The 15,741-nt window shown below is 36.8% G+C and overlaps 1 protein-coding gene across 1 annotated transcript in view; it reads right to left on the bottom strand.

The window, feature by feature from the left end:
- Positions 1-15,741, bottom strand: part of LOC117409520 (phosphoglucomutase-like protein 5) — a 43,708-nt gene that overhangs the window by 17,429 nt on the left and 10,538 nt on the right. Inside the window, exon 6 of the mRNA XM_034915722.2 lies at positions 15,575-15,729. Coding sequence (XP_034771613.1) covers positions 15,575-15,729 — 155 coding nt within the window. The remainder of the gene's footprint in view (positions 1-15,574; positions 15,730-15,741) is intronic.

Here is a 15,741-nt window from a genome sequence, read left to right as displayed (position 1 = left end):
AAATCACTGTTTATATTGTATGTTCTTTCTGGATACTATGAATGCTAAATGGAGCATCATTCATTATCCATATGAAAAAGGTTTGATACTACTACTGTGCTTTCCATTAGACCCAAATCACTCACGGCTCTCTGTGGCAAAGTGGTTAACAATATGCAGGTGCAGGAGTGCTGCAGTGATTAATAAATAGACAGCCAACGATAATCCAGGTGCAATGATGTTTTATTTTTAAATTACACAGTCTGATGGCAAAACACAGTAAATAATAATGAGAACAGGCAATACAGCACTGTGTATTGCTCCGTTGTAATCCACGGGTTGGTCCTGAAATAATAGTCCAGCTCTTTAAACACCCACACTTAACACAAAACATAATCACAAGTCCACAGTGAGTGCTATAGTGCTCATGGTGCAAATACAGTTAATCGTGAACAAAGGTGCAGTGTTGTCCGGGTAAGTGCTGGCCTTTGGCAACAGCTTCGGATCGTGTCAGCCGTCTAATAACAACCAACAAGTAATTTTTAGACATGACAAAAACAAACAAAACACTGACGATAACAATATGGATTTTCCTTCCGGTTCAGCATTAACCATTCAAAAGGAACAGATCACTTCGCTACATCCCCTTTTGTAACGTCAATCATGACCCCTTGGTTAACAAGTGCAGCCGCTCCTCCAATCCACAGCTGTCATATTGTTTGTCTTCCGGGTCGATGATTTAGTGTACCGTAGCTCCGCCCCCTTTCTAAATGGCCGACTTCTGTCTAACCCTGGGAATTAATTGTCTGGCCATCCCTTTACACAGTGCCCTAACAAGTCGGGAGGGAGATTTATCACCAAGAATCATTCTGTCTCTTTCACACTCCCTCACTTAACTCATTTGACATCAACATGTGAAATATGCATGACTCTGTGCCAGCTTCCAACCAGTAGAGTGGCTTCCTATCACCTCACACACTGTCTTTTATTCAGCTCTATGTCTTGTGTTTCTCAGTCTGACTATCTGAAGCATTTTAAACAGCCCAATACCAAAACCGTCTTCTGTACAATACAATACAGATTTAACAGAATGAGCTTCCATTAACATTAATATATTAATATTCATATACTTGGATTTAAACGTGAACATTTAGCTATTTCTTTCTTTATTATGTGTTTGTTTGTGTTTGTTTTTTGTAATGCTTCCACAGGAAAGCCTCTTGAGATACATTGAGCTGCAGCTGCTGGTAACTGGAAAACCCTGTAAAAAAAAATCTCCTGGCACATATCAAGGAGTACGCAAAGCCATGAATTGCATCTGTCAATGTGGACCACATAGGATTAGCAATCAAGAACAACAACAACAAATCAAATGTGATGGGGTTAAATGTTTGTGTTTGTGTGTGTGGGAGCGGGGGTGGAGGTGCCAGAAATTCTTAAGAAAAATGTTTAAAATGCTTACAAAGGTTATTAGTGAACAACTGATACTTAAATTGTGTAACTAATACTGACAACTTAAGGTTATCATATTAATAGAAATACCTGAGAAATACATGTCACGCCTTCACTTTGATGTATGTGCAAAGTGGGGTGTAGTCAATTTACTTGCTAAGACATTATTTTAAATATTTATGGATCCTTTATAGCTAGCTGTAGAGCCATTCAGCTTAACTTCTAATGCTACTACACATTGTATTTTATACCTTTCCTTCTTCGGTGTGATCAATGCTTTTGCTACTACTTACTTCGCAAAGTTAAACTAAAACCATTGAAGCAATCTCATCGGCACTCTCCTACAGTCTTGTAGCAGTTTTGTACCTAAGTGCATTATGTAGTAGGAGCTGCAGCAATCTTTAACATGCTACGTGCTGTTCTTAAGGAAACTGGCTGCAGTTGTTGGAAACTGAACTTGGCTCTGAACTTTGTGATGCTATGGGTGATGATACGGGTGATGCTTAGAGACTGATGTTGCATTCTGACATTCCTTAGAACAGGAGACAAAATGAGTCAGCCATGGCATTTCATGCAGAGGTCAAAAAGTGAATGAATGCATCTGAAACCAGATCCAATGTATTTTCCAGCTTTGTATTTGGCAGCGCTGAGCATGGCAAAGAGGAGATTGTTAATGCCAGATTCCTGGATGAGTACCAGATGAATCCACTTGTCCAGATCTAGTTGAATTTATTTATTTTAAGTTATTTCTTCAGAATGAGTCCACTGAGCTGTATGCACCCTCATAAGGACACACGGATAACAACAGCAGCAAGACATGTTACACTAAAATATAAAAAATAACAATCAGGTATCTAGGCAAGTAATTCACCATCAGACCATGGATTTTACACTTTTAAACTTGATGTCTCGTGCTCAGAATAGGCCAGTTTAAACATTGCAGCATCAATGAAGTGGATCACAAGGACAACCTAACACAAAGAGAGCTAACCTATTGCAATATTAGACAGAACTATTTCCTTGGCACCGATGCAAACAGAATCACCATAAACCAATAGAGGAAACAACATTTATAAGAACTTGGTAAAACATGATCTATACATGTACATTCAACTTATGTATGATTCTGACTGAGCTACACAAGTAGTGAAGTCATCAGACAGAAAGCTCTTGGGTATTCCAAGTACAGCAGGGCTATTCCTGCACAGCTTTAGAGAAGGCCCAACAGGAAAAGATAAGTAACCTAATTGTTCCTGATTAGACATGGCAACAGCACTGAATTTTGTTGTCCACAACTTATGTTTTTTTGTTTGTTTGCCACAGTAAGACAAATATTATTTCAACCGACCCTTCTTTTAACCATGGCCACATACAGTGGTATTAAGCAACATGCAAATAGTTTGGATAATGGCATATCCATTTTGTAGGCAGATGCAAGTGCTGCACTTGAGGGAGTAGATGGCAGAGACTGACAATTTTGTCAAATTGTGGGAACTTTTCAAATCCGAAGAAGTTATGACAAAGGCCAGTTCTGGAAAGGGGATAGTGCCTTGTATGTCAGACGGGTCAGTCTCAGAAGACTCTCTAGCTGACATAGCTGATGTTTTCAATACGTTTTTTTTGTTTCTTGTTTTAATCCAGTTGATACTGCGTTTTATTCCAGTACACCTTTGCCAACATCTTTTAATCGAGAATATATACTGCTCCCCAGCTCAGGTTATGGACATATTATTTAAACATTCAGCTACTGGCCCAGATCGCATCTCTGCTACAATGTTTAGGCGCACTGCTCAAACCCTTGCTCCACATCTGTCTTTGCTGTTTAATTTGTCCCTAAGTCAGGGAGTGGTTCCTCCGCAATGGAAACACTCATGGGTCACTCCGATTCACAAAGAGGTGATTCAGGATTGGTTTCTAATTATAGTCCAATGTCCCTTTTACCTACTGTCTCTATGGTTCTGGAGAGGATTGTGTACCCGTTCTTGTGAAAATGACCTTTCTTTTAACCAGATTTTAATGAAATCGCTTTCAAACTAATTCCAGAACAGGGCACTTCTAACATGTCTTGGTCCATGCTATAAAAACTTGGATTCCAGTTACGTTGCAGCTGTTGTATTTTCTGACCTCTCCAGAGCCTTCGACACAGTTCACATAAAGCTTTTTTTATCAAAACTTTCTAAATATGGGTTTGGTGAAGGCATTTTAGGCTGGTTTTCTTCTCACCTTATGGGGTGTTGTCAAAACGTTGTGGTCCAGGGACAACTTTCTTCTAAGCTACCAGTGATAGCTGGTGTTCCTCAGGGGTTTGTTTTGAGCCCTTTTTTGTTTAACTTGTATGTCAATGACTTGGCAACTATGAATTGTTCAGAATATACCAGTATAATTAGGTCTGCAGATGATACTACATTATATAAAACAATTATAAATCCAGAAACAGATTCAATAGCTTTTTAACATGATATTAATCTTGTTTATGATTGTTTTTTAATTAATTATTTGAAACGAACAGTTCTAAAACTAAATGTATGATTATTTCCCCATCCAGTAAACCAACTCCAATAATGCCTTTGTCTTGGGGGAGATGTATAGTAATTGTTTGGAATTATTTATTGTTGTATTGTTATTTACTGAGTATGGTCTACTTAGCTCTCTCTTTGTATTAGCGCTTGCACTATTGAGATGTACAAAGTGAATAAACTAAACTAAGAAACTAAGTGATGTAAACTAATGCCAACTGTGATTGAGGCTTACGTGTAATAAAAATATTGTGATGTTATCCATTATAACTCAGGCTTACAGAGAGGAAAAGGCATGATCAATTATTAAATTAGCTGTGGTACATGAGAGCATTTAAGAGATTCCAAATGCTTTTCCTTTTAGTAGTCAGCATAGAACAAAATAGAACAAAATGCTCTGCTTCCGTGCCAACTTCATAACATTTCTGTGAATACTTACTTTAATATGTAATAACTTCAACGATAGCAACCACCTTGACCACTGAATGCCTTTTTAGGAAATTGACTCTCTTAACCAAAAGCTATATCTACAATGGTAATGTGACAAGAACTGAAGAGATCACTCTGTGTAGATTTGTGTGGATATTTTGAGTTAAATTCCAATTGCTGGGGTGTATCAATGATTCAGTTTAGCTACTTCACCGTTACATGTTTTGTATTTTAATTGAAACTTATAGAAACTAGTTAATTTGTTCTCTGTATCTTCTACTAAATTAGATACTATATCTACATGTATATTTTATTTGTGCCCAATCAATACACAAACAGTCACATAGTACCAGATGCAGTAGTATGTTTCTCTACACTATTAGAAACATATCTGCTGTGTTTTGCTTAATTGGAATGCTTTCTGTTTACAGTAAAATGCATTTCTTTGGCCCACTGTCAGACATTAGATAACTATACTTTGCTCCATCAGTTTTTGAAGATGTGGCCTGGGCCGGTATTTTCACCTCTGGGCTCTGAACAACAGTGGTATAATAGAGGTATTACTTTTGATTATAGGAGCCTAACAAACAATATATTACTGCACCGAGCTCGGCAAAACTCCCCTCGGGCCCTGTGTCAACATACATCGTAGATTTAATGATGTTTGCACTCTAGTTTCTATAAAAGCATATTTTTATTCTAAAAAGGCTGATAAACATTTTATAAACAATGTATGTTCAATCACAAGCATACAAATGTGTTCATTGATTTTCACAAACAATTAAAAACGGCCAAAGTCATGGTTACATGTTTTCCCTCTGGGTGTCTGGGTGAGTAATTGTGACAACTGACTGTCTTTGTAATGATGGATCACATATTACCTGCACCGCACCCCCCCGCCCACCCACCCACCCCACACATACACCACCCCACACACACACACACACACACACAGACACCAGCACCACCCCTATACAAAAAGTAGAACCCCTGACATTGCCAGGATGTAAAACACTTGCTGTACTCATACAATTACTTAATAAGGCAAAAGCAGAGAACAAAGGAAACTAACCATCACTGGATTTGGCAAATGTTTCTGAGACAGTGCCACATACTCTAATGGAATTAACTAAAGCCAAGATTTAGTGTTGTGATGCGGTCCATTCCTTGAATGGGGTGCAGACAATATAGAACATGGTATAAAAACCTGTAGTACAGCAAGCAAAAAAAAAACATACTACAGTAAAAGCATAAGATTGTGTTCATGTTTTAATACAGAAGTATGCTTGGTAGATGGCTACAAAATGAACATCAAAGAAAACCATGCAATACAGCACAGGGAAAATACAGGTGCTAGCTTTGTTTTCCAGAATGATACAGCTTAAAAGACAACACAGAGAAAGCCTGGGAGTAATACTGTAGCCTACAGTATATGAATGTGAAGAAAATAGACTTTTTTAAAAAACGGAAGTTAAAAAGCAACATAATACTGGTATGAAATATAAAAGTTATCTTAATTAATGTATTCATCTTCTTGTTTAAAATCACTTTGTATCTCATTTTCTGTTTCAGTCTGAGGGGATCAGTTGTATTTGAAATGATGAACAATCACTGGTTTGTCGATGCTGAGAACACCTTCCCAAAATTAGTATTAAATCATCTGACAACTTTGTATGGTGGCAACTGCAAACCTTTCTTGTGTTATTGTGCGGGCCATCTCTCTGGGCAGCAACAGCTGTGACAATGCATAGACTTGACGAGCAGATGCATCCTGATGTGCCCAGAATAAAATAAAAGTGTTTAATATCAAGTTGCAGTTACAAACACTGAAAGCGGCTGTCACTCATTTTTTTTGATTTATTCTATTACCAGAAGTTAGACCAGGTTTTAAACACAATGCCTAAGACTGATCATAGGACTATCCAATCCCTTCTCCTTTAGAAATCATGTGTACACAGGTAATAATGCCCCACTGAACAACTACAACAGGGGTTCCACGCCTATTCAGGCCTATCAAGAAAACGAAAAGAATGATTTGGTTCCAATAAGTGTCTGAAACTAAAAGGCAAATGATTCAGATCATTATTTTCAGCCCATTACCAAATATGAATAGTTTGTGTGTGTGTGTTGCTGTTACACGTCAGGGGTTGTGGCTCTGCTGAATCTTGGCATATTAACAAGGACATGGAAATTGTGACCTTAGACATTTTGTTTATGTTTTCTGACTACAGGCCAAAATAAGCAACGGGCCAGCTAATCTCACACCAACAAAGTTCAGAACTGACCAAGAAGCATCATTATTCCATGATTGGTAATGCTTTACAGTGCAATATCATCTTTCATTATGACCTATTACATTTTGAAGACACTGAAATTTTATACACAGAAAACACAGGGGTTTGGTTTCTTCTTGGCCTGTCTTAGGATTCACAGTTTTTAAAGAGCCATTTATCTGTATGTCAAATGTTCAGAGAAGGGTTCTATTCTCCAGCTCACAATGCAGGATTGTAAAGATTGAATTAAGAACTGATACACCTTTTTTAGTTTATCAAATATGAACTAATTCGGGTACATTTTGTAATCTCATTAATATATTAGATTTCCATTTGCTTAAAATCTACAAACGTAAAAAATATTAAACCTAGTACCATGCTACTGGGAATCAAGTTAGTGCTATTACACAGTAGCAATGCACTAGACTACGCTATCTCTAACCACTCTACTAAACCTTTAGTTGTCATAGATCTTATTATGTGTAGGGTTACTCACTTTAGGTTTAATCAATAAATACTGTTGAAACACCTGGAAAAGAAAATAAAGTAGAGACTATGGCTTATTTCGTGTTCTCTTAGCACTTTCATGTGTGATGTAGAGGTATAGAACACACTGTGATTCCCATCTGTTTGGTTATTTGACCTGAGCAGCTTACAGGATGTCTCAACATGTAAAAACTAGAGAACAGCACAGCACTTTATAATAGCAAAAAATAGCTTTTTGAACAAACTGAAAAAATAAAAACGAACACAGAATTTTGGGATTGGTGATTGGTGCTCGTCCTCTGCCAGGAATAATTAATAAACTTGTGCAGATTGTGGCCGAGGGTTAATAGAATAATTACTAGCCAGCTAAACCCCTTGGCCACGATATAAAAACCTACAGCTCTCTACCCGCAGGGTGGGTGTTCAGAGGAGGAACGAGAGCGAGTGAGGAGCGAGAGAGAAATTTAAAATAAAAAGTAATCCAGGAGCAGCCTGACTTGGATGATATTTATTGTTTTTGTGTTCGGGACTTGTTTTTGTTTACTGTTTTATTTTCGCTCTGTGAGCAAGTCTTTTTGTTTAAATATTTATTTAATTTTTGTTGTGTGAAAATAAATGACGCACGCCGCGTCTCTTTTCACTGCAGTACTTGTCTTTGTTTTTGTTTCCTGCATTGCTGGCCTGACGTCACCACTTGCCATTCCTGCCACAGTTAGTTTGGCGCAGACCACAGTATAAAGCAGCCCTGTGCAATAATGTTTCCAACAAACCAGCAGGAAGCTCTAATCGAAGTACACATCAAATATCATAATTATTTGATTTAATAAATCAGTAATATCACTGACACCGAAAAAGAGTTTAGTCAGAATTGAAGCTTAAAAAAAAAAGATTTCTATAAAATTTGCGGTCCTAAATTTAAAAAAATGGAACCTTAAGTAACTCCTACATAAAGCCATAACATTCAATGTAAAAGGCATTATTTGCTAGACAATGATACCGGCCTGTCATGCTCTGATATACTTGGAACTTGGTTTGCTGAGACAATCTATATTTTATTATACTTCGTGCCAAGTTCCTCAGCCAATCAGCTTGCAAATAGCAATGCTGTTCCCCACATCTTTTATGACGCCAAACAACTGCTTTATTTGGGCAGTTGTTAAGATGTGCGAATGACGTGCAGGGAAAGGATGCCTAGCAACTAGGTAAACACCCCATAGAAGGAAGCTGAATCTGAATCTGAATCTCCTGAAACAAGGGGAAGATAAAGGGTATTGATACAACTTAAAACATGTTATGATCATTTATCCTCGGGTCAAACACAACGAACTTGCCTCGTTCACTTGCTAACCTCAGGGAAAATGATTTGCTGACAATGAAACCTTGGAGGGTTTTATCCCTTTAATAAACCATCAATAAATAATAATACCCATACTTGTTTTAGAATGCATCATTTACTTGGTATTTATTAAACATCAGTAGTCTTTGCTGGAAAAACAAACCTTTAAAAGCATAAACCGCAGGTATATTACATTCAAAACCATCAATCCTGTACATCTCATTCTACCAACTATGGGGTTTATGATATAACGATGTGAATAACTTTTTAGCAATATCCAACTGGGTCTCTGAAGCTGAAGGGGGTTAACGACTTCATATGTTTTAACAATCGTGGAGCACAGCCAAAAGCAGTAATCTCAAGCCCTCCCTAATTGCAAGGGAGCTGATCAGGAGGATGTTTTCCAAGCATTGTGGTCCCAAATGGCCTATTGCTGCATGTTGTTGTCTGGAGCTCCAAATGCAGTTAAAACTGCATAGTTTCACATGTGCTTTAGAGCTTGTTTCTGTAATCAGTTGATCATTTTAAGATTTTCTTGCAGATAAATTATGGGCTTACTAAGGACAATTTAACACTAATTATCTATTCCTGGCAGGAGAGATTATTATGGGAGAAGTATACTTCTTGTGATACAGTAATTTATTGTATTACAGTATGTGACTATGCTATAAGGGAGTAACCGTCATTATCCAAGTTATGAAAAATTGATGTAATTATCTAGAATGGAACAACCCACAGAAACAACTATTTTTCAACCCTGCTAAAAATAAAAAAAATCTGTCATCAGAGCATTTGCTGAGATCACTACATTTTTACCTTGTCTCAAATTGAAAAAAAAAAATTGTTTAAACTTAAACTTTTCACTTAAAAACAAAATAAAACAAGAAATACAGAACCAGTTTACAAAAGTTTATATTTTCATTTCTTAAATTCTGAGAAGAAGTTTGCAAGACATAGGGAGCTATTAACTTGAAACAACTATGTATATAAATAGAGATCTGTTTAGATTACAATTCGTTCACAAGGTTATGAAAATCCACCATCTAACTATATGTAGGTCTTGTACTGCATTTCTGTCTGAAATAAATATGTAAAACACTAGGGAAAGTTCTATTTAGCGATTTAAAAAGGGTTTAGATCCAACACCATTTCAGACTAATTGAGTCCCTGTTGTTTTCAATAGTGCAAATTTGTTAAAAACAATAGTTTGGCTCTGTTACCAACATAAGTAGGGTTGTGTTCTTATCCCACCTGGATATAAACAAAACTGCCTGATCCTGAAGCAGATGTTTCCTCCTCAATACAGTGCTACCCAAACAAGTTTTCTAGCCAGATGCATACAATTTAGAAGCTGTCAGAACATTCCCCTGATACTGTTCTATTTCAGTTCTACTACAACACTTTCCCAATCTATCTGACCATGCACATGGCTACCCCCAACTCATTGTTTTTCTTTGTATTTATCGTGTAGTAATGTTTTGCATATTACACAATTAGATTTTCACTAACTTGATTACGCTTTGACAACAAAGATTAGTCAAGAGAGATTCAACAGATGTTCAAACTTCCTACCTCCTCTACGCTCCCCTGCCTTCTCTACCCTCGCCCCGCAGTGGTGGAATGACCTTCCTGCAGATGTCAGGACTGCCCAGTCCTTGACCAACTTTCCGGTGCCTCCTCAAGACTCACCTCTTCAGACAGCACCTGTAGAAACTCCTCTTTCCATCTGGACACTTATCACTCTTCCTTAAATGCACTTTACTTGCTCTTATCTGCTCCCTATTGTACTGCATTTAACCCTGTACTTTAGAGTACTGTAATCTGTCAAGTGTCATTTAATCTGTAGTATTTTGTATTTAATTATATCCTGATGTAACTATCACTGACACTGTTATCTGCTCCGTTATTGAATCGTGTTTTGTCATACTTGTACTTGCTTGAACCAAAGTCATTGTATTTTTATCTTGCTCTTAATTGTATTTATACTTGGATAGCTGCACTAGTAATGGCAGCCTGGCCCATGCAAAAGTCAAAATCGTGTTTTGAAATCGAAAAACCAGACCAGACCTTTTTGGTATCTTTCCCTGTCACCAGCTGTCCCTTATCCTTCTGTGAGCTAGTAAAATATGCATGGCTGTTGTGGGTGATGTATGTTGCTAGCGTACTTGTTCTGTGTATGTATATGTACAGTTTATTACATATTCCCAATACATCAAAAGGAGCCTCTTTTAAAAAAAAAAAAACACTATGTAACCACTGTGTTATATTCCAACTGTGTTCCAGCATGTCTTTCCAACTGCTTTTACAACTGGCTCTATCCCAAATCCACCAGTGAGTGCAGATGGTTTCTATCAACACAAAGTTCAGACATTGGTGGTCTCCTGTTATGCTGTGTTTGTATAATACAAGTTATCTAACCATAAATAGCAGATACATTATATTGCTTTATTTGCTGAAGGAGAGTCATCACATTAATTCTGTGCTCCAAAAAAAGAGATCTCCAGAACCCTGAGATGCAAATTACACTCTAGAGTAATCATCATTTGTTATTTGTTTTTAGTAAATGAAACAACTTGTGATTTTAAAAACACAGTGAAACACCTGTTCAAGCTATAATTACTCAAGGTGATGACAAAATAAGCATCCATTTCCAATGCAGTGGTCATTAACAATGTGATAACTGACCTTGGTAAAAGTAAAGCTATATTATAGAACTGTAAAGCACGATACAAACAATGAAATAATAGATTTGCATTGAAATGACTTTACTCTATGTAAGTACGACTCTCCATCGTTTTCTTATATCGCACCCCGAGTGCTGACTGCAGTATTTCTATTACACTTACATCTTTTTTTTCACTACAAAGGTAAAGTAACAGTACATATCTGTGCAGCTCACTTTAAACTGCTGGGAACATACAGTAAGTAACATGTCATGACATAGAAATCCTGCTGAGAAAGGCAGGTATTAGATCATTTCCTTAACTGCAGCCAGCTCAAATATAAGTGGCGCAGTCTTTAATTACCACAACTTTCCTAGCAAAACTCTGTGCTGACAAACAGTTTTATTATAGGAAAACTGGGTTGCAGTCCAGGGTCAGACTACAGCCTGCAAACACACATGTGTGTTTATTATTATTTATTTCTTAGCGTCTGCTAATAAATAAATAATAATAATAATAATGATGTGGGTCATATGGGAGAATCAGAGATTTTTCAAAGCACACATTCTTTTAAACAATTAAAGGAAACCATATCGACTTAATCCACTGAAATCCACTCATACAAATAAAAGCATTCAGAATAATGATGGTATAAGCATTAATACTTTTATTAACAGCAATCATTTTCAGTTAATTTTAGTGACAAATAAGATCTATTCTCTTGTTTGCCAGCAAAAAATAAAATACAAAAATCAGAACCCTCAATAACAGGTAATTAAACCAAACACACACAATTTGTGGATGGAAACAACAGACTGGTGTTTAATTTAATTATCTGAACTGTGGCAACTCTTACTAATTTCTCCCTAAAACTCTAGGGCAAAATACCAAAAGGATTAATGTAGAGGTATACAGCTGCAGTATTCATAATAGACCCAAAAAGACCATACTGAATTTGAATGTAATATTTCCTCTATACAGCTAGCTCGTCTTGTGTTTGTTAGTTTTTATCACTCTTTGAGTTCACCTATAAATCTGTCCTTAATACCTGGGAACATGTATTAGACCTCAGCACCGGAAGCAATAGTAATACTCCCATGGAATAAATGGGGCATAAAGAACAAACTACGCTCAGTTAATTATATAATCCAGTTATTACGCTCATCAAACCATTGTCTTCAATCAAAGGTTCTCAGTAAGAGATAGGTTGTAATATTAAAAAGCTGATTTCACACATCAACCAAGGGTGGAACCGGACTTCAAATTTAAAGGAAAAGCGATGTGCTGTATCCGACACAGAATTAGACACCAAGGCTGCCACAACTGCCAAGCATTTAATCCATTCACATTGTAAATATTATTTACTGAATTAGTTCCACACTGAGCCGATTCCTTTGCTGGATGCCCACTAGCCAATTGTGTCGTAGTCACAAACTGAATGACTCATATATATCTAGCAGTGCTATATATATTGTGCTATATATGTTTTTAATTTGTTACAGTTTCGTCACAGACTGCCGCCTACCGGTTAATACCACCACAATGTTGTTTTTTATATAACAGAAACGGCTAGTGCGTGGCTACCTTCAGATGTATAGCTCACTCTCTCAGGTTAAACAGCACTGCATGGTGGATTTCCACCCGAAGCCTGTATAAAATTTCTTGTTTAGCGTCACTATAAAGATAGCGGATCTATAGCCCTACCAAATAACAAAATTAGTCAGTGATAAATTGCCCTGTGCCATATTTATCAAGATGGAGTGAAAACCCTTTGTCGCTGGGAGGTGTGGTGGGGTTGTATAATTTTGCGCAAACCATTTACCTACAATTGGCGCATGTGAGGAACCAACCAAACCTACCGCAGCCTGGTTTTCAGGATGATTTTTGAAAGGATTTTTTTTTAAAGATGATTTTTTTTTTTTTTTTTCAGATCAGGGTATGAAGGCTTTATGAAAAGAAAAAGAAACGCAATAGCAATCAGTATATAACATTGTATTCTATCACATATATATTACACATTGCCCCTCACAAGAATGTTATTTAGAAGAAAAAGTGAAGATATAGAACAATCCACCTTCAACTAAATAACAATAGCACTAGTGTGAAATTGGTGTGATTACTACCATTCAATAATATCTGTAGTAGCCTATATAACTTTATTGAAGCCTCATATATTTTTTCTAGAAAACAGTAAGTAATTTATTTTCACTTTGCCACTGGGAGAGTCTCTGACATTGGGTCTACCTCTGCTAGATATCAGTTTTGAAATGGTACTTGTAGCACTTTCTATAATGATTAATGACTAACTTAAAATAAAAAGCTTTAGTGTGTTCAGAATTTTTTTCTTAAACATGCATGCATTCATAAAAAATGCAACATTTATCCACCCCTTAAGATGAAAAAGAAAAAGAAAATGACATGTATATACAGTAGGTTCATGCCACTGCTATTACAGCTACAGTAGATTCTGGTTCTCATCCTGGTCATATGTATTTTTGTTCTCAGGTACTGTACCATACAGTATTTACCTAATGTTGTGTTAATATCACTCTTAGTGCAGGCTATATTTAAAGTAAACTTTAAACAACACAGTTGATTACAGATGATGTTTGTCTCAGTAAGATGATGATTCTTCAATTTTTAGCCAGATATTGCTGAATTTTGGGCATGGCACTTTTCTAAAATCTAGAAAAATATAGTATCATAATGGTATGACAACATCTCAATTCACAATAATGAAAGTCCCATTCTTGGTCCTCAAGTTTGCTGTAAACATAACCACAGTGGTAAGCCCTGCAGGTGAGGTCACTCAGTCTCTGTTGATTTTCCCTACCTGCGGGACCGGCACAGCCAATGGGATGCTCCCTTTGAAATCCCCAACACATATATTGCAGGTGACTTCTTACAGCTAGGAGTTAGACCTAAACTTTCCTATCTGTGTGACTCAGCCTGCACACCATGAAGTAGGTATTAAGGTAAGACTTTTTAAAAAAAATATTTTTCAATGTATTGATTGTGAATTTGATTGCTTAAAAGTTGTATCCTGTAATGCAGAGGTTATGAAAAGTACCAGTACCTCAGGTATTGAAGTTCTCATTTGCATTTACAGGAAGTTTGGTGGAAGCCATCCAAATAATGCTCTGTGTATTATGCTATCTGACATTAAGGTGGAAAAAGATAGAAAGCAATGAAAATCGCTCCATGTCAACTGACATTATTATTTTTTTAACTCTCTTAACTGCCAAATTTCCTAAGCATTTACTCCCTAAGCAAAGTTTGTCCAAGTCACGACTGCAGCAAAACAACTGAGGTCCATTCATGACATTAACATTTTGTAACTTCAAGCTTCACACTGGAGTAAATGCTAAATGTACTGTATTACATGTAATTTACAGCATTACAGCCATGTCAGAGAGCTGTATGACAATGTCATGGTCCTACTGTACAACACTTGTTAATACAGTACATCAGTGTTTATAATGTCCTTTATCACTGTAATAAAGCTCAAAAGGAAACTGTAATAGATTATCTCCTTCTGTAAAGTTATGAGAGTTCATTGTTTCTAAACACCTATTACAGTTTTTTGATTTTTTTGTATTCATATTCCAATTTTCTCCCAATTTTTGAATGTCCAATTATTATTAAATCTGGCTCACCACTGCAACCCCTGAACTAACTCAGGAGAGACGAAGATGAGCACTTGCGTCCTCTGTCTATGCAGAAACCAAGAAACAGGGCAGGAGACATTTATGTTAATAGCTGGGGAAATGTTCGGCTTGTTAGCTAATTTCATTTATCGTTAGTGACAAGACCTGGAGTGGTTCCTTTGCTTTTTGTATTTTATTATGCATCACAAACATTGAAACACACTGTCTTCTACATAAGACCACCACATAGATTCTCTGGCTTTAGCGTTTATGTAACTGTGTGTAATTTGTAACACTTCCATATGTGTTTTTGAAATTATCATTTGTTATGATACATCCCCTTAGGGCTCTGGGACCACTAATGTGGCCATGTACTGTAACTCATACTGAAAAGAAAAAATATCATGACTGAAGGGCACAAACAGTGCATACATATGGGTAACACTTTTGTTTATGGATCCATTATAAGTGGTTAAATATAGTACTTATGTAACATATATACACACACCTATAACAAGTATAACAAGTACTGGTTTTCAGAAAAGGATAGATAGATAGATAGATAGATAGATAGATAGATAGATAGATAGATAGATAGATAGATAATAATAAATACTGTTCAGTCTGCTCTTTTGTCCTGTCTGGGATTTCCGTAGGTAAGGTCTAAGTCTGTAAAGAATAATGAACCTCTGACAGCCTGCAGTATAACATCACAATGTTACAATGTTTTACTGTTAAAATATCTCCAATAGGTAGGGCAGTCCACACTTTAAATCAGGGACCATTCACTTACTTGTCCAGGGCTGTGCTGGTGGGCATACTCCTCGCAAATCCTCTAACCCCCATCTGCTGGAAGTAAGGAATGCATGGCAGATTGGCTGCAATAATGGCCACTGAGTCAGAGGGATTCACAAAAAATCCATTCTGGCCAAGGATCATGTACCGATCCTAAAGGAAAGA

The sequence above is a fragment of the Acipenser ruthenus genome, chromosome 2 (genome assembly GCF_902713425.1).
Source record: "Acipenser ruthenus chromosome 2, fAciRut3.2 maternal haplotype, whole genome shotgun sequence".
NCBI classification, from domain to species: Eukaryota; Metazoa; Chordata; class Actinopteri; order Acipenseriformes; family Acipenseridae; genus Acipenser; species Acipenser ruthenus.
This window is presented reverse-complemented; position numbering and strand designations above follow the sequence as displayed.